Below are 25,271 nucleotides of genomic sequence, written 5' to 3' on the forward strand. Positions count from 1 at the left end.
GAGTCAGATCACTCTGTAAATAAAAAGGTCCTTTCACTCCTTTACTGTACTTTGTTTTCTATTCCTGTTTTTTCTTTTAACCAGAACAGTCTGTTCACTACTCAGTGCTGTAAAGTATGAATTAAGTCATTCTATAAGAGCTTGACTGAAGATCTTTTCTGATTTAGGCTTCTGGCATCACAGGGGACATAAAATTAAAAAAACAAAAAAAAAACAACAAAAAAAAAAAAAACACACAGCAAAGGCTGTGAGAGCTCAGAGACAAAGCTCCAACATCTGAGGACTATCTAAAGCTCACTCTTAACAGCTGGATTAAAAGAAAACCTCAAAAATGTGAACATAATATCATTTTGTATGTGAAGTCCCTCATGTTGCCTGAAGCATTGTTTAATTAAAGAGTTAAAGTTAAACATCCCACCAATGTTTTGTTGCTCTTTATTAGACTGTACAGTAATCCACTGTGGGCTATGCTGCACTGTCTCAATGAGTCAGGCTTTAGTGTCGCTTCATGATCAATTTAAACACATAACTGAGCGTGAATTTACAGACATTCATGTGCTTCTCACTCTGCTGCCGTCACCAGACCAGTGTGCGTTTATTTCATCCCGTACGGGTACATACTGTACATACAATCTGTAATATACTCCAGAAAAGTCAGGGTACTGATATAAAAGTGTGGGAACAACCTTAGATGTCACCAAAGACAAACAATGTATAATCAAATATCATCAACGCTCCAGGTTCCAACCACTGTGTTGTTGTTGTTGTTGTTGTTGTTTTCTTTTTAAAAACCCAGGATTAAAGCATAGGTTTTAATCATGAACAATAATGCTATCCATGTAATTCTACAGGATTCATTAAACTTCCTGACATATCTGAAGGTATTAGACATGCTGTAAGCATGGAAACAGACATTTATATACATACAGTACAATAAAAGGACATATTCATTAAAACAGTGCAGCCTACTGGGTAAAATTAATAGTTGAGAGTCGCTGGTTAGCTAAAAGCATCTTTCTCAAAATTTATTTTTAATTTAAAGTATCTGTGCAGTAATGATTTTACTTGCTTTACTTTAATTATCAGTTAAGTATGCAGCACATAATTATTAAAGTGCTATGAAATATGTTTTTTGTATTATGTGTCACAACTCCATGGATCCTCTACCCTACACGCTTGACTTTGAGGTTAGTCAAGCTCAGTGAGGTTAAAATAATGGAGTTCAGCCTGAATGACGTAGCTGCACAACACGTCCTTGTGATCAGCAGCCACAGAAGAGTGTCAAAGTATACAATGACACAGCACACAACAGTGCACCAAACAAGCATACACATATCACTGACACACACACACACACACACACACACACACACACACACACATACACACACACACGTTCTTGACTGGGACATTTAACAAAAAACCACAGCAGTACTTTCATCTCATTAAGCAAATTCTAACCTCTGTCCTCAGTTTACATCACAAATGCCGGCCCTTCGTTTGCTTCTTTTATTAAAGGCAATGCGTTGCATGTGTGTTATATCAGAAATAAAGGGTTCATGATGTGACAGTGACTGTGTACATGTGTACGTGTGTGTACGTGTGTGTGTGAGAGAGAGAGGGAGACAGAGAGAGAGAGAAAAAAAGAAAGGGACAGGGGAGCACGTGCCAGGCAGGGCTGAGCTATTAGCAGGCCACTTGAGATGGGTTATGTAACGCTGTGGCTGCTGCAGTACTTGCTGGGCCTGTAGTCGCTGTCATAATTTTACACACAAACACCCGCACACTGACTCACATCCACATGCACAACACCGTCAGAACAGTCACAGTGTAACAAGATCCTACTTTTTTTCTTCTTCTTTTTTTTTGGCTTTGCACCACATCACTTTATCCTACCAGATGAAATCATTAGTCAGGAGCTGCTTGTGTGTGCCTGCATGCATGTCTGTTTGAGGTCATCAGGTTACAGCTCTGTTCCATCACTGGGAGGGCAGTTTAGTTCATACAGCAGCTGCTGCCAGTGTTACCCTAAAACTATAGTGAAGTAGCGGAGAATAGAGTTAAAAAACAAAAAGATCCAATTAGTAAACTGGCACCAGCAATATTTCTACCTGAACATCACATCAAGCACAACTCTGTGTTGGGATGTGGAGAACACAAACGGTGCAAGCTGCTGCAGACATCTGCATCATGGACTAGCACTTCTCTCCAATTCAGCTGCTCTTTTACAGCTTACGTCAAAACACCGACGCTTTCTCTTATCAAGACTAAGTTGCTATGTGTGAGCAAGTGGAGCAATTTAATACAACATTTTAAGATGACGGGGCAGCAAAGAGATAGACTTGTTTAAAAAACAAAAAAGCAACAACGAAAAAAACAAAAACAAAACAGGAATCCTAATCAAGGCAGTACAGTCTGAAACATGAGTCCCATTATGCCCTAGCAGAGCAGTTTATTGCATTTTTTAATTAGATCCTTACTGTCTGGTATATGCTCATGTAGCTGAGATATAATGTACGAATTGTGAACATTCTCAAAACTGTATTGTACATAGGTTATACTTTTTTATTGTGTGAACTTTATTTTTGTGGAACTAAGGTTCCGTGTGTTATTGTTGAAGTGGGACATTAATCAGTGTAACGCCACCTGCGGCCACATTGCGGGTGTGGGGTTTCCTAGCCAGAGCTGTACGGACTCCACACTGGGTGAGGAGAAGCCTGCTGCCGCTGTGTGACACTGATTTTGCTGCTGCACTCTGTTTTATAGGAATAAACCCTGTTTCCAGCCAGTCCGTGTCTGTTGTCACAACGCAGTCGACCATTTCACATCTGCTACATAAAAGTGGTGCCGTGACCCGGATGCATCTGATCAGCCGCTGCTGATCGCTGAGGTTGAGCTGAACACTTCCGACACCTGTAATATAAGTAAAATTATTCTGTGGGTCAGCAAAAAATTTCCAGTGTTCTGTTAGTAGGCATTTCTCCCAGTTACACCTGTTAGAGTCTAACTGAGCCGTGTTTACTTGTGTTGTATTTTTCTGAGTGATAGGTATTTTTGTATTCCTTTTGTTTCTGATCCCCTTTGTAGTTATTGCTAACCTCCTGTAAGCAACATGGCTGGTAAGGGCCAAGACTCCTTTAACCTTTTCACGCCAGTCGCTGGGAGAGGTTGGAGACTGTCTGGGGCAGATGAAGTGAGAGACAGGTCTATAATGTTGCGTGATGAGCCAGCAGAGTCAGATGACATTATTCGAAATAAAGCTCATGAGCGCCAGTCCTCAACCCCTGCTTTGAGCGACGACAGCACACACAAAGAGCTACGTGAGCTCATTGGTGAATTGGGAACCCAGATAGGTGAATCAATCGCTAGCCGGCTACTATCCAGTCAAGTCCCAAACCAGACAGCTCCAGCCGAGTCCCCCAAAGTTAAGAGCCCTGACACCACTCTCGACCTCTCCAAAGTGAACTTAGTGGTCCGACAAGATATCAAAGACCCACCTATGTACAGAGGTGATGATGCGGATAAGTACTCTGTTCATGAGTGGATAGACATGATGGAAGTGTACTTAGAGAAGAGAGGGTTGTCTAGAGCCGTGCAGGTGGATGAAGTCTTAAACCACCTCCTCGGCAGAGCTAAAAACATTGTTAAGGTGGGTTTGAAAAGTAACTCATGTTCTGGTGTAGTGACCAACCCTGAGATCATCTATGCCATACTCAGGCGTTATTTTAGTGATAGTCCTGGCTCCTGTCAACCACTGGCTGACTTCTATGCCACCCAAGCAGTTGCAAAAGAGACCCCAGTAGACTATTGGGTGAGGCTTAATATCGCTGCTGAGGCAGCTGACAAGCATTTACAGCGTCAGGGAGGCAAAATGGAGAACATGGAGGCAGAGATAGCCATGATGTTTATCAGAAATTGTCCTGATCCCAGCCTCGCCTGTGTTTTCAAATGTAAGCCCATCAGTAAATGGACAGTAATGGAGGTTCAGGAAGCCATTGATGAACACCAAAGAGAGTGTCATGCAAAAAAAGAAGAGCCTGGGCTCTGCCAGACCCCATCCCCTCCTCGTGGCCACTGCGACAACCACAAGCGAGTCACCTGAGTTTGAACTGAACCATGCCCAAGTAGGTACAGTAAAATGTTCCCAGGACAGCCCGGGTAAGGCTGCTGGAGCTGCCGCTTCAGACCCAAGTGCTCTAGACCGCGTGCTCAGTATGCTGGAGAGGGTGTTAGAGCGCTCCAACCAGCCTGTCCACCCCGTAATTAGACCACAGCCTCTAGCCTCAGCCAGGTTCCCTTCGTGCCAGGTTTGTGGCAATAGCTCACATTCCACGCGCACTCACTGCATGAGAGAGAGGAGATGTCTAGGTTGCCTGGAGGTTGGGCATCAGAGGAAAGACTGCCCCAGAGCAGCTGAGCCCATTACCCAGCAAAATAATCCCCAGGGAAACTAGGGTGCTTGCACTTGAGAGGGGACAGTGTGAGCGAAGAGTGTGAAACCCTCAATCCCAGTGATGACATACAGACTGTATACAAAGAAAGCCTGAAGTGTGCCCCACCTGGTACTGTTGTACTTTCCCAGAATATAGTAAGACTTGATGAGGCAGACAGCCTATTTTACACGAATGCATTGGTGAATGACAAAGTCTCTTTGCAGGCCCTTCTTGATACAGGTTCCATGGCGTGTACCTTGAGCGAAGAGGCGGAGCGAGAGTTAAAGAGCGCTGGGGTCGCATTGGAATTAAGCGACACTCGTACCGACATTGTGCTAGTGGGCTGTGGTGGAGTTCAGGTTAAACCCAAGAGTATATGCGAGTTGAAAATGGAAGTGTATGATTGTACGTTCAGAGTGCCTGCCCTAGTGGTCCCCGGTCAGAAAGATCAGTTGATTTTAGGGACAAATGTTATCAAACACCTCCTCAGACACTTCAGGCTGTCCCCCCATTTCTGGCAAGTCCTGAGCAAACCCGAATCAGCAGAAGCGCCTGAAATAGTGCAGTTTCTGAATATGCTGTCTGGCATTAACCGGTGGAGGGGTGACAAAATGCCAGATGTCATTGGCACTGTCAAACTAGCTCAGGCAGTGACTCTACTCCCCAAGCAAGAGCACCTTGTATGGGGCAGACTGCCAGCGTCATCACCCCTTTCCGAGGGCAGCGCCATTCTGGTTGAACCACCAAAATCGCAAACTCATAAAAAAGGTGTCATTGTCTGTAGAACTGTGGTTTCTATGAGTGGCGATAGGTGGGTCCCTGTTCGAATCCTGAACACATGTGATAAGCCTATCACATTGAGACGAAACGCTAAGGTAGCAGATGCTTCCGCTTGTGTAGCTGTTGAAGATCTCGAAGTGGCTTCTGACCAAAACCCAAGTGAGACCCTTAGGGTCCAGAGCCAGACAGTGTGTAGCGACGCACAGAGTAGCCCTCCCTCCTGCCCTAGCCTGCGTGACAGCTTGCAGAAGATGGGGTTGGAGGACCTAGACCTCGACTCTTGTGAAGTCTCAGACCACTGGAAGGCTCAGGTACTGCAACTGATCCACAGGTATGAGGATGTCTTTTCCAAGGGTAAGCTGGACTGTGGACTGGCAAAGGATTTTGTCCATCGCATCCATCTGTCTGACGACAGGCCGTTCAGACTTCCCTATCGGCGCGTCCCTCCAGGGCAGTACCACAAGTTGCGACAGGTGCTCACAGAGATGGAGGAGCGAGAGCTGATCCGCAAATCCAACAGTGAGTGGGCGTCCCCACTGGTACTGGTGTGGAAGAAGAATGGAGATCTCAGAATATGCGTGGACTACCGCTGGTTGAACGCACGCACAGTCAAGGATGCCCATCCCTTGCCCCACCAGTCAGACTGTCTGGCAGCCCTGGGAGGTAACGCAATTTTCAGTGCCATGGATCTCACCTCTGGCTTCTACAATATTGAGATGGCAGAGGAGGACAAAAAGCTAACGGCCTTCACAACACCAATGGGGCTCTACGAGTTTAACAGACTCCCCCAAGGCCTGTGCAACAGCCCGGCGAGCTTCATGCGTCTCATGATGGGCATATTTGGCGACCAGAATTTCCTAACCCTGCTGTGCTACCTGGACGACCTGCTTGTTTATGCACCCAATGAAGCAGAGGCTCTCAGGAGGTTGGAGATTGTGTTTAGCAGACTACGTGCCCATGGACTGAAGCTGGCCCCCAAAAAATGTCATCTGCTCCGAAGGAGTGTGAGATTTCTGGGCCATGTTGTGACTGAAGGCGGGGTTTTGACCGATCCTGACAAGGTTAAGGCGATCACCGCTATCTCAGAGGCTGATCTCATGATGGAGGTTACGCCATACCAGAAGAAGATAAAGTCGTTTCTGGGTATGGTAATGTATTACCAACACTTCATACAGGACTGTTCTAAGATTGCCAGACCCCTTTTTACCCTGACTGCCGCTCCTAAAGGAAAGAAAGTAAATGCCCGAGGTGCTGCTTCTTTCCGGAGGCTCAGCCCAAGTGATTGGAAGAAGGAGCATGTTGACTCGTTTGAACGCTTGAAGGCTGCACTCCTTGACTCCGTTGTGCTTGCTCACCCTGATTTCAACAAACCATTTATCTTGTCGACAGACGCTTCACAGGACGGCTTGGGTGCTGTGCTGTCACAAGTCCAAGAGGGCGAGAGTAAAGCACGTCCCGTTGCATTTGCCAGCAAGGCCCTCGCCCGTGCACAGAGAAACTATCCCGCCCATCGCCTTGAGTTTCTGGCGCTAAAGTGGTCTGTCTGTGACAAATTCAGCCACTGGTTGAAGGGGCATAGCTTTACCGTCTGGACAGACAATAACCCCCTAACATATATTCTCACGAAGCCCAAGCTTGATGCATGTGAACAGAGGTGGGTGTCAAAGCTGTCCCCCTACGACTTCAGCATCAAGTACATTCCTGGCAGTAAAAATGTCGTTGCAGATGCACTGAGCAGGCAGCCATTCGTTCACAACCGTGTTAGTCAGAGACTCATGACTGAACCCTATGCAACCCTGTTAGAGGAGTCGCAACAGGTCAAAGAAATCTCGGTTCAGGATGCATTCAGGCTCAGTGCCAACCACCAAAGTGTTGAGTGTTTGGCCCCTGCAGAGAGCCTAGGGTGTTGTTCCCTGACTAATGATGAAGTTTCCGCAGTCTTCGCAGGCCACGCTGAGTGGGACCAAGGCTCAAAACAGAGAGCAATCTCCTGGTTGACTCAAGAGCTAGATCGGTTTCCCTCACTAGGCCAGAACACCTTGTCTGCCTTCTCGCTCCAGGAGCTACAGGAGGAGCAGAGAGCAGATGTGACACTGTCTCAATCCGTTCGTCGTACGTGGTCGGCGTCCATCACCTAGAGAAAGAGCTCACCTGTCGCACAGAGCGCAAAAGACGATGAAACAGTGGGAAAAGTTGAAAGTGTTGGATGGTATCCTGTACAGAGTGAGCAAAGACCTGCTCACTGGCAAAAAGCGCCATCAGTACGTGACCCCATCCACATTAATCAGTCAAGTCCTGTCAGGTGTCCATGATGATGCTGGCCATCAGGGCCAAAGCAGAACTCTGTACCTAGCCAGGCAGAGATTTTTCTGGATCAACATGGAGCATGACATTCGCGAGCATGTCAAGTGCTGTAAACGTTGTGTTGTCAGCAAAACACTCGAGCCTGAGGGGAGGGCTCCTCTTGAAAGCATTAAAACTACCGGTCCTCTTGAGCTCGTCTGCATAGACTTCTGGTCCGCAGAGGATCACAGGGGCAAGAGTGTGGGTGTTCTAGTAGTGACTGACCATTTCACCAAGATGGCCCATGCTTTCCAGTGCTCAGATCAGACGGCAAAACAAGTTGCGCGCCAGTTGTGGGACAGATATTTCTGTGTCTATGGCTTCCCTCAAAGGATCCATTCAGACCAGGGCGCCAATTTTGAGAGTGAGTTGATCCAAGAGCTGCTGCAAGTGGCCGGGGTGCAGAAGTCAAGAACGACACCTTACCACCCTATGGGTAACGGTCACACCGAAAGGTTTAACAGGACCTTGGGAAATATGATCAGAGCCCTACCTCCGAGGGAGAAGCACAAGTGGCCTCAGATGTTGCAGACATTGACCTTTGTCTACAACTGCACCGCTCATGAGTCCACTGGTTACGCACCGTTCTTCCTAATGTACGGGCGTATCCCCAGGTTACCAGTGGATGTCATGTTTCACAATGTTGCAAGGGACAATGATGTAACAGACTATGACAGTTATGTAAAAAGGATGAGAGATGACCTCAGAGAAGCACTCGCATTGGCCCAGACTAACACCGGAGCTAGTCAGCAGCGTCAAGCAGACCTGTACAACAAAAAGCAGAAAGGTGTTGACATTGAGGAAGGAGATCGTGTCCTTTTGGCAAACAAGGGCGAACGGGGTCGTAGGAAGTTAGCTGATAGGTGGGAGTCGACCATCTACACTGTGATCTCCAAGAACCCCACATGCCACACGTATCGCATCAGGAACGTCAAGAGTGGACAGGAGAAAGTTGTCCATAGGAACTTGCTTTTGCAGGCTAATTTCCTGCCCATAGAGTCCGAGGGCGAACCAGAGATGTCTTTTGCCAGTGAATCAGAACTCGGCCAGGAGCAGAGTCAATCTGATGGAGAATCCCCTGTCGCTGATCCTGAGGACGATTGTACTGAACGCACAGCCCGTTGGGTGGCTCAGATGACGGATGACTGTGTCCCGGCTCCTAGAGGACCCCAAGAGTGTGACAGTATTGGAGACAGTGTCTGTGCGCAGTTGGATGATGAGGAGCATCAGGACAGTGACAGTGCCAGTAGTGAAGTAGCTGCTTACCCTGAAGTAGATGATGACAACAACAGCAGGGCTTGCACTACCCCAGTTGAGGAGGGAACACTACCAAGTATCAGTTACCCTGAAAGTCAGCCAGTCAGCGAGGTTGGGAGCCTCGTGAAACATGGTGGTGTACCCCCAAGTAATGCAGCAGGCCAGATCAGGACGAGAGTGGGTCGAATAGTGAAGCCTGTGAATAGGTTAATCCAGACTATGAAGCAAAGAAACCTACAAACAGGCAATGTAGTGAGCAGCTTTGCCAAGAACTTGTTTCTGTGAGGGCTACTTGTTTTATATGTTGGGTGATTTTCATGTCAGATGTTAACACCTATTTTGAGATTGTCTTCAGCTCAGAGTACTATTCATCATATAGTAGCTGTTACCGTGTTGTTTGTTCAGGATAGTGTATAAGGCACTTTCTCTTGCGAGTAAACATTAGGGGGTCTGGCCAACTTTCTTCTGTTTACTTTCCCCATGAGTTGGGAAACATATTTGTTGCACGTATCACCGGGTAGTGAATTTCCAGATCACTGACAGTTACGAATTGTTATATGTGACGCTCAGTTGCTCACCCTTACCTAACGGGTTTTGAGAAGTTCAGGGGGGAGTATGTAGCTGAGATATAATGTACGAATTGTAAACATTCTCAAAACTGTATTGTACATAGGTTATACTTTTTTATTGTGTGAACTTTATTTTTGTGGAACTAAGGTTCCGTGTGTTATTGTTGAAGTGGGACATTAATCAGTGTAACGCCACCTGCGGCCACATTGCGGGTGTGGGGTTTCCTAGCCAGAGCTGTACGGACTCCACACTGGGTGAGGAGAAGCCTGCTGCCGCTGTGTGACACTGATTTTGCTGCTGCACTCTGTTTTATAGGAATAAACCCTGTTTCCAGCCAGTCCGTGTCTGTTGTCACAACGCAGTCGACCATTTCACATCTGCTACACTCACACAACTTGTGTATCTTCTGTTCAAAAAAATAAATCCAAAATAAGACTAGTTAACAGAGGTGTGGACTCGAGTCACATGACTTGGACTCGAGTCAGACTCGAGTCATTAATTTTATGACTTTAGACTTGACTTGAAAAAATGTTCTAAGACTTGTGACTTGACTTGGACTTTTACACCAATGACTTGGGACTTGAATTGGACTTGAACCGGTTTACTTGAAAAGACTTGATATTTTACCCCAAATATAAAATTTAACATGCATATTATATAGAGATTGAAAATGTGACGTAATTCTCGGGTAGAACCGCAAAGGATTCTGGGAACTCGTGGCAAGCGGTACTAGGCTTTCAATTAAAATCCGTTATACAGCGATAAAAAGAAACACAAAAATGTCAAGAAGCTGTTGTATTATTAACTGCAATAGCCGGTCGCATGACAGCCACGGGAAGCCGACGGGTAAAGAGATCGGTTGTTATCGGATTACGTCGTTGAAGAGAAATTGTTCGAGCCATGTTTCCGAAGTAACAAAGAGGCGACGGGTGTCCTGGATTGCAGCCATTCTAAGACCAAATATAACGTCCCAGAACACTCCAGCTCACAGGTTAGTCTGCTCCAAGCATTTACACAAAGGTCAGTCTGCTGTTGTAGTTAATGCGTCATTTTTCTTAACATAATTGGTGATATAGGTTACAAGCAAGTCTGGCGCTGAACAGAAATTGTCGCGCTATGCTCCTTTATTTATTGTGCATAAATAGTGAATTGTCCTGACACAATATTGCGTTTCGCTTCTGTTATTATGGTACATTGACAAAAACATATACTTTTATTCACAGGATAAAACAGGTTTTTTGTATCACTAATTGCCCAGTACGATTACAGCATACAATATTATTGTCACTGCTACATTTCTGTGATGCTACCAGAAATTATTTCCACTACTAATTAATTACCGTTGAGCTCAAAGGTTATATTAATAAACGGTTAAGGAATGTGTATTTATGACGACAATTTGTGAGACTGGTAAACTTATGATATGTACGATGGTCTTTCGTTCTATACGGTGCATTTCAAGGTCCTGTACCCATCCGTCGGTAAACTGTACCTGGGCTTGTTGCAGTGACCTGAAGTTACTAAACTTCATGAGTGTATGCACTCACTCCAAGAACCGTATGATTATAAATATGCATATAAATATGCTACGATGAGATAGCTGACTTCATCTAACTAGCAAATGTTGTCCAGGCTACGTTGGTGATACAGTTTTTTTTAATGTGTATATTTTTGTCATGCGATTTTAAAGCTGGTCCTACAACCGCATCCAAGAATAACATGCAGCTTATCTCAGAACCGTCGGTGAAAATTATTCTTGGAGCTAGGTTTAATTGAGCTGCATTTTAAAGAGGTGCAATTTTACAATTTGTGTATATTTTCTAAGTTCACTATTTTGTCATGTGTTGAGAAAAACACAGATTTTAAAATTACATGGTCTAATATTTACATTTAGCATAACTGCAACATGCTTTTTTTTTTTTTTTTTTTTTTTAAAGACTCGAAAGGACTTGAAATTCAAAGTTTCAGACTTGAGACTTGACTCGGACTTTTACACCAGTGACTTGAGACTCGACTCTGACTTGCCTGACATTACTTGAGACTTGACTTGAGACTTGAGGATAAAGACTTGAGACTTACTTGAGACTTGCAAAACAATGACTTGGTCCCACCTCTGCTAGTTAAAAAGCTGAAGTTAAGGTAAAGTAAGCAAACAACTAATACCCTAAACATATACCAAACTTAAACTTAATGAATGTCAGAAGCTGAATGCATCAGACAGAAAAACTATTTCTGGAGATTTTAAAAATGTAAAACTCTGCTTTCAGTTCCCTGTGCAACCTGCACGTAGGTGAAACCTGCACCACCTGCACTCTGAGTACAGCACAACCTCTTTATATTTATTCTGACATGGTGGTAGGATTTTATATGAAAGATTGCAGTAAAGCACACAAGCGCTGCACAAACAAACTGTACGCAACAGGCTGTTTGTTTAGTTGTCCACGTGCGTGCGCATGTGACTGTGTGGGTTCTGCAACACTTAAGAGGTGTTAATATGTAAAACCCAAAAGAAGTTAGAAGTTCATAAAAAAAAATAAAAAAAAGGTGATTCTTTACAAATCAATTTATTCACAATAATATTAATATTATCTCATTCTGAATTTTATGGCAGCAACATGTCTCAAAGTTCGGATAGAGGCAACAAAATGCTGGAATAGAAAGTGGTACTAAGTAGAAAGGGGGTGGAACAACATGCAGCTGAACTTCTCAGAAGTAAAGATCGGTAAAGGTTCACCAATGTGCAAAAAACTGCATCTAAAAACTGTGGAACAGTTTCAGAATAATGTTCCTGAATGTAAAATTGTAAAGATTTTGAACATCTCATGACCTACAATCAAAGGTTTTTTCATAATCTCTGTGTAAACGTCTGGATTCCTGTGATCTTTAGGCCCTCTGGTGTCAGTGCACTGAAAACAGGCCTAAACTGTCAAGGAAATCACTGTACAGCCTCAGAAATGCTTTAGTTCATGGTGTCATCCACAAATGCAGGTTAAAGAAAAAAGAAGAAGCCAAATGCAAACATGATCCAGAAATTCTGTTGCCTTGTCTGGGCCAAAGCTCATTTAAAATCGTCTGACGTAAAGTGGAAAACTGTGTTCTGTGATCGGACAGATCGATATTTGAAATTCTTTTTAAAGAGAGCAGGACCATCTGATGGTACGGGGGTGCATTAGTACCTATGGAATTGTCAGCTTGCACATCTGCAAAGGCACCATCAATACTGAAAGGCATACAGCATACAGATTTAAGAGGAACAGATGCAGATGATGTTGTTGTCAGAAAAAGCCTTACATATTTTTGCATATTTCAGCAAGAAAACATACTGTAGCCATTGAAACAGCATGGCTTCATAGTAGAAGAGCCAGGTGCTGGGCTGGCCTGCCTGCCTTGAAAACATTTGGTGTGTCATGAAAAGAGAAATACGACAGACGGCCCAGGACTGTTGAGCCGTTAGAATCCAGTATCAGACAGGAATGGGACAGCGTTCCTCTCCGAAAATTCCAGCACCCAGTCTCCTCAGTTCCTAAATCTTCACACGCTCTTGTTAAAAGAAAAAGGTTGCTGTGTGCGTGCAAATTCAAAATTGGCTCGTGTTTCTTCAAATGGTGCATTTTCTTAGCCTAAACATTTGATATGTTTTCCATTTTCTGTTGACAATAAATTAAGGGTTTCTGAGATTTTGTTTTTAAGTAGAATTTACACAATGTCCTCACTTTTTTTTTTTTTTTTTTTTTTTTTTTAAACTGGGTTTGTAAATTCCTGACTCATCATTGCATCATCACCCAGCAATACCTTGGCCTGGCATCAGAGAACCGACCTGTTGGAAGACCTGCTGATGCATATTAATTCAACGTCTATCACCTGTTTGTTATGCAAATTGTTCATTATAATGCCACCATTCTTATGCCCATCACGGCTGAATGTTAATCACAAAATGTGCCATTGTGCTCCAAGGCTTCATTTGAATCCATTAACCTAACAGCAACACCTTTAGTTGCCCTTACATCCTTCAACTTCTTGTCTGTGTGTCAGTGCGGCAAGTTGGTACATTGATGATAATAGGCCTGGACTGGGTTTAATTACTATTTAACCACACTGTGTCCCTGCAGGTTAGGAGCTCAGTATGGTGAGGACTACCTGAGTATAGAACCCCATCTCTCTCCAGCAGCGAGGGGAAAGGAGAATAAATTGGGATGCCTGGCACAGTCCTAGAGGCTCAGTCTCATTTTTTGATCACTCGTCTGCTGTAGAGGATCACGCTTCTATAGCACACTGTGCAAGTCTGCTAACTAAAGAGGCTGTGCATCTTTAAGGCTCTAACACGAAGACATCTGTATGCTCATCTGCTTGGTGCAGCTTGCCAACAAAATATGAATTAGGGGGTGAAATGAATGTGTTTGTTTGTCCATATGTTCCTGGAATAATAAGGAGGCTTGGGTGTGTTTATGTACCACCTTAAAAATGTGCAGTCTCAAATTCCTAAATCTTTACACTGCTGTATGTCTCTTAAACGTGATCTGTATAAAGAGAGTTAAGCTATTTTGATCAGACAACAACTTGTGAGATGTACCTGTTAAAGTGGATCTATTACGCTTTGACTTATTGTGTGTGTGCGCATATACACTAAGTGGCCACTTTGTTAGGTACATCCGAAAAATGGCTGATTAACAAGCAGCCAATCACATGGCAGCAATTCAATACATTCAAGCATGTAGATGTGTTCAAGACAACACGTTCAAACTGAATATCAGAAAGAGGAAGAAAGCTGATATAAGTGACTGAGCATGGCATGGTTATTGGTGCCATACAGATTGGTCTGAGTATTTTAGAGAAATCTGCTCACACTCACACACAGAAAAAAAAAACATGGATCCATCCTGCCTTATATCATCCATTCAGGCTTCCGGTGGTGGTGTAATGGTGTGAGGATGTTTTCTTGGCACACTTTGAACCCTTTAGTACCAACTAAGAATGGTTTAAACACTAATGTAACCCTAAACACCAAAGCCTAACCGAGTACAGTTGTTATTAACCATGACCATACCTTTATGAGCACAGTCTGCCCACCTTCTGACAGCCGCTTCCAGCAGGATAACTCGACATGTTAAAGCTTAAATCATCTCAAACTGGTTTCTTGCACATGACACTGTACTCAGACAGCCTCCACAGTCACCAGATTTCAAACCAATAGAGCACATCTGGGATGTGGTGTAATGGCAGATCCTCATCATGAATGTACGGCCAACAAATCCGCAGTAAATGTGTGGTGCTATCATGTCAATATGGACCAAAATCTCTAAGCAATGGCTCCAGCATCCTTTTGAATTTATGCAATAAGAATCAAGGCAGTTATGAAGGCAATAGAGGGTCCAACACAGTACTAGCAAAGTGTAATTAATTGTGCGTGTTCATATTAAAGCTGGCCAAAGTTTCAGATAAGGTTAGCATATGAGGACGAGTAGAAATGATCCCTCTGAGCGGCTCTATTTTTTCTACTCGTCACTGTAAAAGATCAGAGTGTGTCTGCTTAGCATCGTCATCTCAGACACAGAGCGCCGGCTGTGAGCACGGCAGCCCCAACCGCTTGCTGCTCAAATCTTCTTTTTACGAGAAGCTTTCAGTCAAGCTTTTTAAGCCCACTTAAAAAGTTTGTTTTATAAAGTGGGTGAACTGACACACTGCACCAAAGCCCAGCATAATATAAATAAGAATAATAACTGTTTTAGTAGATTCTGAGAATAAAAATATGGATGCGTAAATGAGCATAATGGGTCACATTTAAAGAACATAAATCTGCATTACAAAGATACACTGTAACCATTTCCTGTGTGTATAGTGTGTATATATTTGGCCTACTTACTGCAATCATTTTGTTTACGTAGCTCTCAGGACCAGTGTACTCGGTTGGATCCTTCACTCTCACCAGAACCATGAAGTAAAGGTAGTGCCACATGTTGTGTTCAGACTTGATATGCTCCTCAAAGGACACCGTTTTGTTATCAAATTTGTCTCTTTCCAACCCTGCAAGATTATACACATTAGCTCTGTTATGAATTCTACCTTAGACCATTTTGTCTATCATAGGCATGCTAGCTATACCACGAAGCTGTCTGTACACACCACAGATGAAACAACTGGTTTTGAGGATTTCCTCCTTCCCCTGTTTCTCACTCCTCAGGTCTGCAAAGGTGTCAATGATAACACCAAAGATGAGGTTGAGAACGATGATGATGACAACAAAGAAAAACAGAAGGTCGTAAACCACTCGAGCTGCAAATAGTGGCTCCTGGAAATATGGAAGAAACGCAGAATTTTATTTCAGGTTTTTCTTCAGACAGAACACACAATGAGAAAATGCCATTTTTCTGTATTCCCTGTATTCGTTTTAGGCTTGTCCTACCTCTTTGGAGGGTCTCCTGAGAATATCTCCCACACCACCTCCATTACGCAGGCCCTGGTTCAATACAGTGATTATACACATGAGCAGAGTGTCGCACACCCGCTCGGTCCCATCATCTTCACCTAACAAGACGAAAACACAGAGAAAAACATGTGATGGAAGAAATGGAGAGAGAGAGAGAGAGATAGAAAACCTATAAAAAGGGAGATTTTATCAAGAGGACCTTTGGTGTCTAATGGGATAAATGTGCACCTTTAAATTTGTGTTACATCTGGTATGAAATTACACAAGATTGGACTGACACGCAATACTGTTGTTCTTTAAAAGTTCTTCTTAAAAGGTGCTTCCCTTTTCCATCATTACATTCTGCTCATTTGATAAATTGTTTTTATTAATCTCACAGTGAGAATATTTATTTTTATATTAGTCTTAATTTTATTAAACTGAGCTAGAAGAGTTGAAGAAGATTTTAGTTCATGAAATGAAAACAACATTCAAAAACAATTTGACCTAATTCAGATAAAAGTGTGACTCAGCTGACGCTGACAAGTGACTGATAATAAAACACCTCCAACTCCTACTGTAAATGAATAAAGCCACGCACAGCATGACTGCTGAGGAGAAAGAAGAGGTGAAGGATGTGGCTGAGATCACGTGTGTGCCCTTATGGCGCAGGTGATCCGTGGAGACGAAGGAGAACAAACAGGAGTAGGAGTCACCCGCCCTGCCTCATCAAGTTTCTTTGTGTGCACAAACTCAGTGTGTGTGCATGCGTACGTGCTTATGTCTCAGTATGTGTGTTAGTAACCTTTCAGGAAGTGATTACTACTGGAAAGGTCACATACACGCCCACCACCCCAGTCAAAACACAAAATCTTAAAACTTATCCACTCCGTGACTTCCACCATGGGTAGGACATATTCAGTTTAATTTTACCCCAAAACCTACCAGGAACAGATGTGGGTGTAGAAGCAGGGCATCTCTCATTCAAACATGAGCCTGCAACCTCGCTGTTGCTCAATAAATCCCTTTTTCCTACAAGAACAACAAAAACATGGGAAGTTTGCGTCAGTGACAACAGCACTAAAAATTTCCATATGAAAGGTGACGATTAAATTATGCTCCTGCATTAAACCTTCTTCCCGCTAATTCTCATCAGCACTGGTAGAAATCAGCAAGAAAGATATAGTCAGACATTATGTAAACTGAGGCAGCAGCTGCTGGGTGGGCGGTGAAGTGTTGCTGAAAAAACCTGAGCAAATCATTTGCACATCGGCAAAGCCCCGAGCAGCAGAGGAGCCGCACCGCCTGAGCGTGATCTGCTTGGGCAGACAGGCAGAAGAAAGAACTGTGCATCTGGACCAGAGTGTCACCAAAAGAGCTTTTTACAATGATAGTCTGGAGAACTGAGGGCAGGTGACAGGAGGTTTAGGAAGGAGAAGAAGACGACAACTTGGCGGGACAGGGGAGCACGGGGGGGGGGGGGGGGGGGGTGCAGGGGTCACAGCTCTAAGTTGGCAGAAGAGTGTAAAGGGTGCTCCCCAGTTTTGATGAAGCTCCCTCACGTCGTATCTCCACTCAGCCTTCAGCTAACATACAGAGAGGCGTGAGCCCAGCTGGTTACATAACCCACCACTGCTCGGCTGTGTCTGCTGTGCTCTATTCAGTAAAACACAGGATGGCGCGGCCACCAGGTTATGCAACAGGTGCACATGTGCTAGCAGGATGTCTTCCTGACCGTGGGTGCTGGAGCTCATTAACACTACCCACACTCTCCACAGTGTTTTCAAAACATGTGTCTGGGTATATAAATATATATATATATATATATATATATATATATATATATATATATATATGTATATATATATATATATATATATATATATGGCTTACTCTAGATGGTCGACAATTTCTATGGGGAGATTATACACAAGAAAATGCTGATTTGATCATTGTAATTAAGAAATTATAGATCAGATCAAAAGTGAAGGGAAAAAATGAACTCGCTGGATCAACTAGCATCCAGCAACTCCAAAATGTGAACAACTTTGTACATTCCGTTCTATGATTTACACAAATTCAGAAAACGAAAACACAGCTCACTAACAAATCACAGATGTTCATGGCTGGAAAAGATTAAAAAAGAAGAGCAAACTTGTTTCAGTTCAACTAAGGATAACTTTCACGAAAGATAACAAAACTTTCCTTTTCCTCCTTACACAGTATAGACTTGAAATGAAGTTAAGAGAGATAATACATATCACCAGATATGCAATTACTGCACATACTACTAGAAGATTTGATCTTTTTTTACATTGTAGAAATTATTATTTATTTAATTGTTTAAACATTGCCAAACTGGAGCCATCAGTGCATTTTTAAAGGTTTTTAAGTATGACACATTCATTGGAAAGGTCAGGTATAAGTACTATGACTAAAATAGATGTGGCATTCTTGCAACTAATTTCTATTGCATCACATTTCTTGCAGTTACATCTGAAGATGTTGAACATCACCCATGTCTCACTCAGTGTTTTTTCTGCTTTCCTCATAAAAGTGGAAGTGAAACTGTCACTATTTGGTGTAGTTTGTTTTAAATATCACACTAGACTGGTGATAAACATAAGCAGCATTTTTGAAGCATTATTTTCAAATGGCAATATCAAAGGATATCTTAAAGCCCAAGGAATTTACGACAGGGAGAAGACCACAGTAATGACTTAGTGTACTTTAAAAGTTAAAGTTTCTGACCTGGTGAAGGAAGGCGGTCCACCTCCATGCGGAAGTCGTCTTTGAGGAAGAGGAAGCCGATGATGGAGAAAAAGTAAACGAGAAAAACGGCCAGAACCGCTGTCAAAAAAATGGAGCGGCCATTTCTCGTCACACTCTTTATCACATTGAGCAGCGTCTCCTCTCGAATCACCAGGTCGAAAAGCTGCAAAAGGAGATCGTTATCTGTGAGCCATCAGCAAACATTCGGAGAACACTGTCACAAATCAAACGAGCTCTCTTACCAAAAAGCTGTAGAAGAACTCATGAACAAAGAGGCCCAGGACGCAGATGATGGCATACCACAAATGGTAGATAAAGAGCATGTCCATCACGACTGCTTTGTAGCCTCGAGTGAACGTCCCCTGGTTCCCCACAAAACTTACAAGAAACACCAACTTGTTGAAAAGCTGAAAATGGAATAAAAACAAAAAAAACTCGTACGTGTGAAGAGGCAAGAACAGACACATTCTTCAAAAACAAGCCTTTGTTCACTTACATTGACAGCACCGAGCAAAAGCAGCGCAGGGCCGAGGCCCATTGTGTAGATAGCACGCAGAATAAGGGAGACCAGGAAGAACCCGATGCCTATTGGTTTAGGTAAGACGGGAAGCAGTGCGGTGAAGACTCCCAATGCCACCCACAGTAAGATATTCCAGAATGGGGATAATGTGCCTGTGTGGAAGAATAAACAATCGAACAAGGCACAAAACATCAATGCTTTAAAGCACAACATCCCTCTAATGAATTATTTATCTGAGCTAAAAGCTTAACTTAGCAAACAGTCAAAGGAAACACTTTAAAATGTCAAACAACCATCCATGGGGACAGCATCAGTCAAAACAACCAACTCTTCTTCAGCTCACTGAGTAAATCAGCAGAGTGATGCTCATGGGTCTTTTGGAAACTGCAAAGTGCTGACAATTCATTGAGGAAGTATTTATCAGAAAGCCATCTTTAACACTTCTGTACGCCACAGGAACCACGTGTACAGTAGGTTTACATTTCAACAAATCACACCAAGGCAAACCAGCAAATACAGCAAGTTCTAGTAACATTTCGCAAAACCTAAAATCAGGTAATCTAACATTGCACGTAAAGAAATGAATTTTAAAGAGTAAAATAGGATGATTATTGGGTGATTTAACTTCATCTGATTAATTAGGTCTCAGGCTGACGCCAGGCTGAGGGCAATGACATGAAGTCGTATCAACATACCGATAAAAACGATTAAAGTCCAAGTTGTCCCACCTCAAAACGATATCATGATGACGTGTGAAGGATTTCCTTTAAGCACATTTTGTACACGCCTACTGCTTCTTATCCAATTAGATACTGTATGTTAGATAAATCACCAGCATTCATGAGACTGAGTGACCAAGGTGTTTAAATAAATGCAGCATCACGTGTCACAGAACACACATTTTCAGTCATAAAAAGAAAGCAATAATCATTAATAATTAACATTCCAAAAAAAGAGAATTGTTATAAACTTACTTTACTTGAAAATTAATACATTCAAAGTGTTCTTCCATAGGTTTTTAAAATTATTAAAACTGCTTGATAAAACAGCTGTAAATAGATAATTTTTTAAAAAAGATCTGCCTGTTGCTCATTGCGTTGTAGCTGATGGTTGGTGGTTGACACTCCAGGCAGTGGTTGCACAGGTTTTCCTCATGTCACATGTCTCATGCTGTATTCACCTCATTTGCCCATCTCAAAACTGAAATTAGTTTAAATAAATGGCCCCTTTGCCAACAGTTGCTTTAAAATTTACCACATTTCTTTCTTTCTTTTCATCACATAGCCACTAGTCTCTTTAACTCTCTGTGTGTACGCCTCTTTTTTTTTTGCATGCTTGACTCCCTCATTATTTTAGTTGGATAATACTAATGAGTGTGTCTGCATTTGAATTAAAGAGATACGGCATAATTTAGCTGATATTAAGGACTTTTATTCTCCACATACATTTTCTCTAGTACATTTATGAGATGTTATTTCAGCACCAGGAGCTGTCCATACTATGCTCTATACAAATTTTACACAATGCACACAATAATTCTGTCTGCCTCATATGGTAAGTTCATCTCTACTTTGATATTGGCAGATGTATTGCAGATTAAATAGTTAATCCATGTCCAGTAGGAGCCATTTGAAGACCACTGCCTTAAAACATTGGTTTGCTTAGCAAAAGGTTTAAAAAAATGGCTTGAAATTACAAATTACAATTTGAGAAATATGCAGAAATTCTTACCCTCATCTTCATCGTCACCAAAAGGGTAGAATACAGCCACAGCAATGTTGAGCAGGAGGGCCAGGTAGAAGGAGATGCTCCCCCAAAGAGAGATGTGACGTGAGAACCAGAACAGAGCCTTATTTTCTGTGCAAACACAACAGGGAGCATAAGTACAGGCACACGAATTCAGCACACACCACATCACTGCAGGCCCTTCAGTTTACTGTGAAAATAACATAACCAGACTTGCTGGATGGGAATCGTGATTTGTCGTCCTGAAGCCTGTTCCTGCTGCCACCACCGCCACCACAATCATTATTATTTTCCAAGAACTGGATGCCGAATGTAAGGAAGACTTACTGCGGATCTTCTTCTGCCACCTCATCTCATTGTAGAGGTTGTCAAATTGGTGGAAGAAGTCATTAACCTTGCTGCCTTGGTCATCTCTCTCAGTGGTGGTGAACACACGCATCTTTGACTCCTCAGTTAGGTACTCACAGATGTTAGGAACTGGAAACACTATCTGCTCCATGCTGCGGTCATTACGCACAATCTGATAACAAAGATTAAAGGTTTGGCTTACAGTTTGACGAACGATTTAAGAGATTTTAGGATAAATGATAAATTGATGATGCGGGTTACCTCTATCTGAGCTGTGTGCTTCGCATAGTAACGGAGGGCATCATCCTTTTCCTTATCGTGGTCCATGCCTGACCCCAGACCTAACCCTGACCCAGGGGTGAGGCTCTGCTGCAAGATTTTGTTGTGCCTGGCCAACTAGGAATGAAGAAATATGATTAATATGAAGATATGATTTTGCTGCACTACACTGGATGATACTGTAACCAGTAATGAACCAAAACTAAACAAATATGGTTTACAAAATCTCCTCATGAGCGTTAATGTCATGGTCATTTTTATGGATTTTACAAGACATGACTGTGACTTTGGAAAACAAGAACTGGGTGCTGCTTTAACCTTGACTGAAATTTGAAATAGCCCATATGGACAAGAAATATTCCTTCTGGAGAAAAGTTTTATGGTCAGCGCAGACAAAGGTAGTGCCATGATGACAAGAGGTATGTTTCGCGGAGTAAAGGTGAGGCTTTCACACTAAGAACACTCAACTGCCAAGCATGGTGGTGGTAGCATTGTGCTCTGGGAAGTTTTGCTGTAGTACTGGTACACCGCACAAAGTGGATGGAATAATGAAGAAAGTTCTTTCACCTCACATTAAATTAACATCTAAATGGTTGAAAATTTGGCAAAATTGGGTTTTCCATCAGAGCAATGATCCCAAACACACATCAAAACTGGTTTTGGGATGGATAGACCAGGCTAACATTAAGCTTCTGGAATGGCCTTCCCAACTCCATGAACTCACCTCTATCGGAGGATTTTGGAGCAGGTCTAAAACCCAGGTGTGTGACAACCAATTTAAATAAATTCTGCCAAGAAGAGTGACCAAATATCTAAGCAGAATTATGCCACAAAATTGTTGATCACTATCAAAAGGTGTGTGTGTGGTCGAGATGCAACTTATTAAGAGATGTTTAATACATATATTTGATCACTGTTTATATATTTTTGAAAGTCCAAAATAAATGCAATCTTGTGCACCCGATTCTTGTTTTCTAAAGCAATTAAAGATGTAAAGTATACAATGATTCCACCCTGGAAAAAGCCCTAAATTGTTGTGAAATTCATACCCATGATGAGCCCACAACATCTGTAAGTAATGTCTATATACCGTTCAAATTCAAGCTTTATGGCCTTGTTTTTTCTAATAGAGCTAAAGCTGCCATCTCCCATTAAAGGAATTGAATTATTTCACAGTTTTAAAGTGATCCAGATCCCAACCAGAAACCAGCAACAGTTTCTTTCTTTCCCCACACTCTGCAGAGGTAGTTTTTATGTATCCTTGCTGATAAAAAGACATTGAAAAGGACACCTGTGGCACAAGAATTAATAGATGAGTAAGAAACAGGTTCTGGCCTTTTTCCTTTCCTGTGTTGTTTACTTGTTTTGTGTACACTGAGGTCAACTAGAAATCTAGGTTCAGTCAACAAATTAGATTTCCTTATTTTTTTCTGCTTCTCTTTTTAGGTGAGGAAAATTTAACATGGTTTGTGGAGTTCTGAATACTTGCTGAGGTTTTCTTTTTAATTTATTATATTTTAAACATCTATTTTACTCCTTTAAAATAGGCAATTGTAGAGAAATTTATGGAGAAATGTAGAGAACCATTTAGTTTGTGCATTCTATCTATTGTTTATTTTATATTATCAATTTAATTTGTTTATTTAGACAATCAGAAAATATATTTCAAAGCTGATGCACACATTTGTGCATTCCTGTTTTAAGCTGAAAGGTTATTTTTTTAAAAGTCAAACATAAAAAAAAAAAAAACTAACAAAAAAAACAAACATGCACACTTCCTTGTCATGATGAAACTCGTCTGCTCTGTAGACCAAAATATCCTGTCTGACACTTTGCTCTAAAGAGACAGAAGTGAAAACCCACAAGACTTGGCTTGCTCTCAACAACTTACAAACAGCGTAGACAAAGACTGAGACACGTCAGATGGACACACACATTTAGAACAAAAACAAATTTCTCAGGGGTACAGTACTCCTTCCTCATTCCCTCGTTCCTGATCCCTGGACAAAGCAAACCATGTGTATTTAGTTGTGCAGCGACTACCTGCCTCAGTGAAAACGCCTAAAGCCTATCTGTCAGTAGAGCCAATGTCACAACACAAAAACTCATTTCAGAAAACTGTCAGAGCAGTTCATTCAGAGAAGCACTCCTCCATCACTTGGCACTCCTGCACTGCACTGGCCCAGTGGTCATTAGACTAAAGCATCACTGCATTTCCTCTGTTTGTCTGACCACTTTAGACTAACTCAAGTTTAATCTTTTCTTTTACCTGGTGGGCCAGGATGTAAATGTTGTGTCCGACATCTTTAGGTTTGATCTCGTCTCCCATGCCGTCATCGTCGTCTTCACTCTGCAAACCCTGTTTGTAGGCGTCCTTCATGACATCCACCTGAAGCAAAAGTGTTTTAGAAGTCACCGTTTTTGCACCACACGTCAGGTGTAGTTTGTGTGCATGCATGACCACACTCACCAATTCAGTGGGTCTCATCTTGTAGAGAATCTTCTCTGCGTTCTCACTGTCATGGCAGCTCTCCATGATAGCTAGCAGGAGCTTGGAGGCATTGTTCTATGATACACGTTTCAAAATAATCAGCTTTTATATTTTGATCAGTTACACAAAGCTGAATAATTGAAAGGAAAAAAACCAACAATACTGGTCAGATGCAGTTTTTTCAGAGTGCTGTGATTCGACTAAAGGGTTGTACTACTAAAGACATCTGCAGTCAGACAGCCAGTAAACATGGGCTTTATTTGCCCCATTGCCTTTTTCATCATTGCACAATTGTTATCTATATTTAATTAATACTATGCAGCAATGCAAGTATATAATAGGGTAATGGAAATGTGTTGCCTCCCAGACCTCTCATACAACTACTGCTCACCTTGAGTTGCAGCACCAGGTCCAGGCGATCCTTACCCAGGGGGTTGATGGCGTTGACAATCAGTGCTATAATAATATCAATACCATTTGACTCATGTTTAGCTATACAGCTCTGGAAAAGAAAAAAAATGGACATGCTGTAGTCAGTGTTGGCTACATTACAAAAAGAAAATCATTAATATAATTCATCAGAAGAAAGTGTCTGTGCTTTACAGGTAAATCCAAATAAAAGATAGTTTAAGACGGCTTACTACACCACAGCTCATGATTAAAACAGCGGTGTGATCACAAAGTGACCAGGTCCACTGTAGACAGACATTTATGCTCATATTCACACCAACAGTAGATTTAGAATCACCAGATTTCCTCCTCCTTCTAATTAGAAACCAACACAGACACAGGCGTAACATCCAAACTCCATACAGAAAGGCCCCAGCTGCTCAGCTGGTTCGAAACCAGAAATTTCCTGTTTCCTGTATTCTCAACTTGACTGGACTTGAACACATGAAATAAGAAAAGCTTTTCGCTACAGGTTTAACGATACTGTATGATGCTTCACATTTAGGAAAAGATGAACAATTTTTCAAATATATTCACAGTATTAGGCTCTATTAAATAAATATGTTGACAACTTGACTATCCAATAAATCGAGCATTTTCTCTCAACTAACCAGCCACCCTCCTCCTACCTGGTTTTCATGGCAGGGCCCCTGGCAATACTCTGTAATGGTTTCCAACGTTTGGAGAATCAGATCCACATTATACTCATTTATATAAAGTCCCAGCAGCCCTAGGCCTCCAGTGGTGCTCCCACAAATGCAGTCCAAGAACTGAAGAGTCTCACACACCAGATTGTAGTTAGTCTTGTTGTTCTGACTGCGCAGAAAGTTCTGGATTCAGAGCAGGAAAAAAAAAAAATCAATCAGCGGTCATTTTAAT

At 42.3% G+C, this 25,271-nt stretch overlaps 1 protein-coding gene across 2 annotated transcripts in view; it reads right to left on the reverse strand.

The window, feature by feature from the left end:
• itpr2 (inositol 1,4,5-trisphosphate receptor, type 2) overlaps positions 1–25,271 on the reverse strand; it is a 67,992-nt gene that overhangs the window by 5,348 nt on the left and 37,373 nt on the right. For both annotated transcript variants that reach the window (XM_004563455.4, XM_076885671.1), the window contains 14 exons: positions 25,022–25,222; positions 24,334–24,444; positions 23,922–24,017; positions 23,721–23,840; positions 21,434–21,568; positions 21,152–21,344; positions 20,810–20,935; positions 19,055–19,230; positions 18,801–18,965; positions 18,538–18,721; positions 16,732–16,818; positions 15,784–15,905; positions 15,504–15,669; positions 15,244–15,404 (listed from right to left, as the gene is read on the reverse strand). In XM_004563455.4, coding sequence (XP_004563512.2) covers positions 15,244–15,404; positions 15,504–15,669; positions 15,784–15,905; positions 16,732–16,818; positions 18,538–18,721; positions 18,801–18,965; positions 19,055–19,230; positions 20,810–20,935; positions 21,152–21,344; positions 21,434–21,568; positions 23,721–23,840; positions 23,922–24,017; positions 24,334–24,444; positions 25,022–25,222 — 2,043 coding nt within the window. The remainder of the gene's footprint in view (positions 1–15,243; positions 15,405–15,503; positions 15,670–15,783; positions 15,906–16,731; positions 16,819–18,537; positions 18,722–18,800; positions 18,966–19,054; positions 19,231–20,809; positions 20,936–21,151; positions 21,345–21,433; positions 21,569–23,720; positions 23,841–23,921; positions 24,018–24,333; positions 24,445–25,021; positions 25,223–25,271) is intronic.

The sequence above is a fragment of the Maylandia zebra genome, linkage group LG7 (genome assembly GCF_041146795.1).
Source record: "Maylandia zebra isolate NMK-2024a linkage group LG7, Mzebra_GT3a, whole genome shotgun sequence".
Taxonomy (NCBI): domain Eukaryota; kingdom Metazoa; phylum Chordata; class Actinopteri; order Cichliformes; family Cichlidae; genus Maylandia; species Maylandia zebra.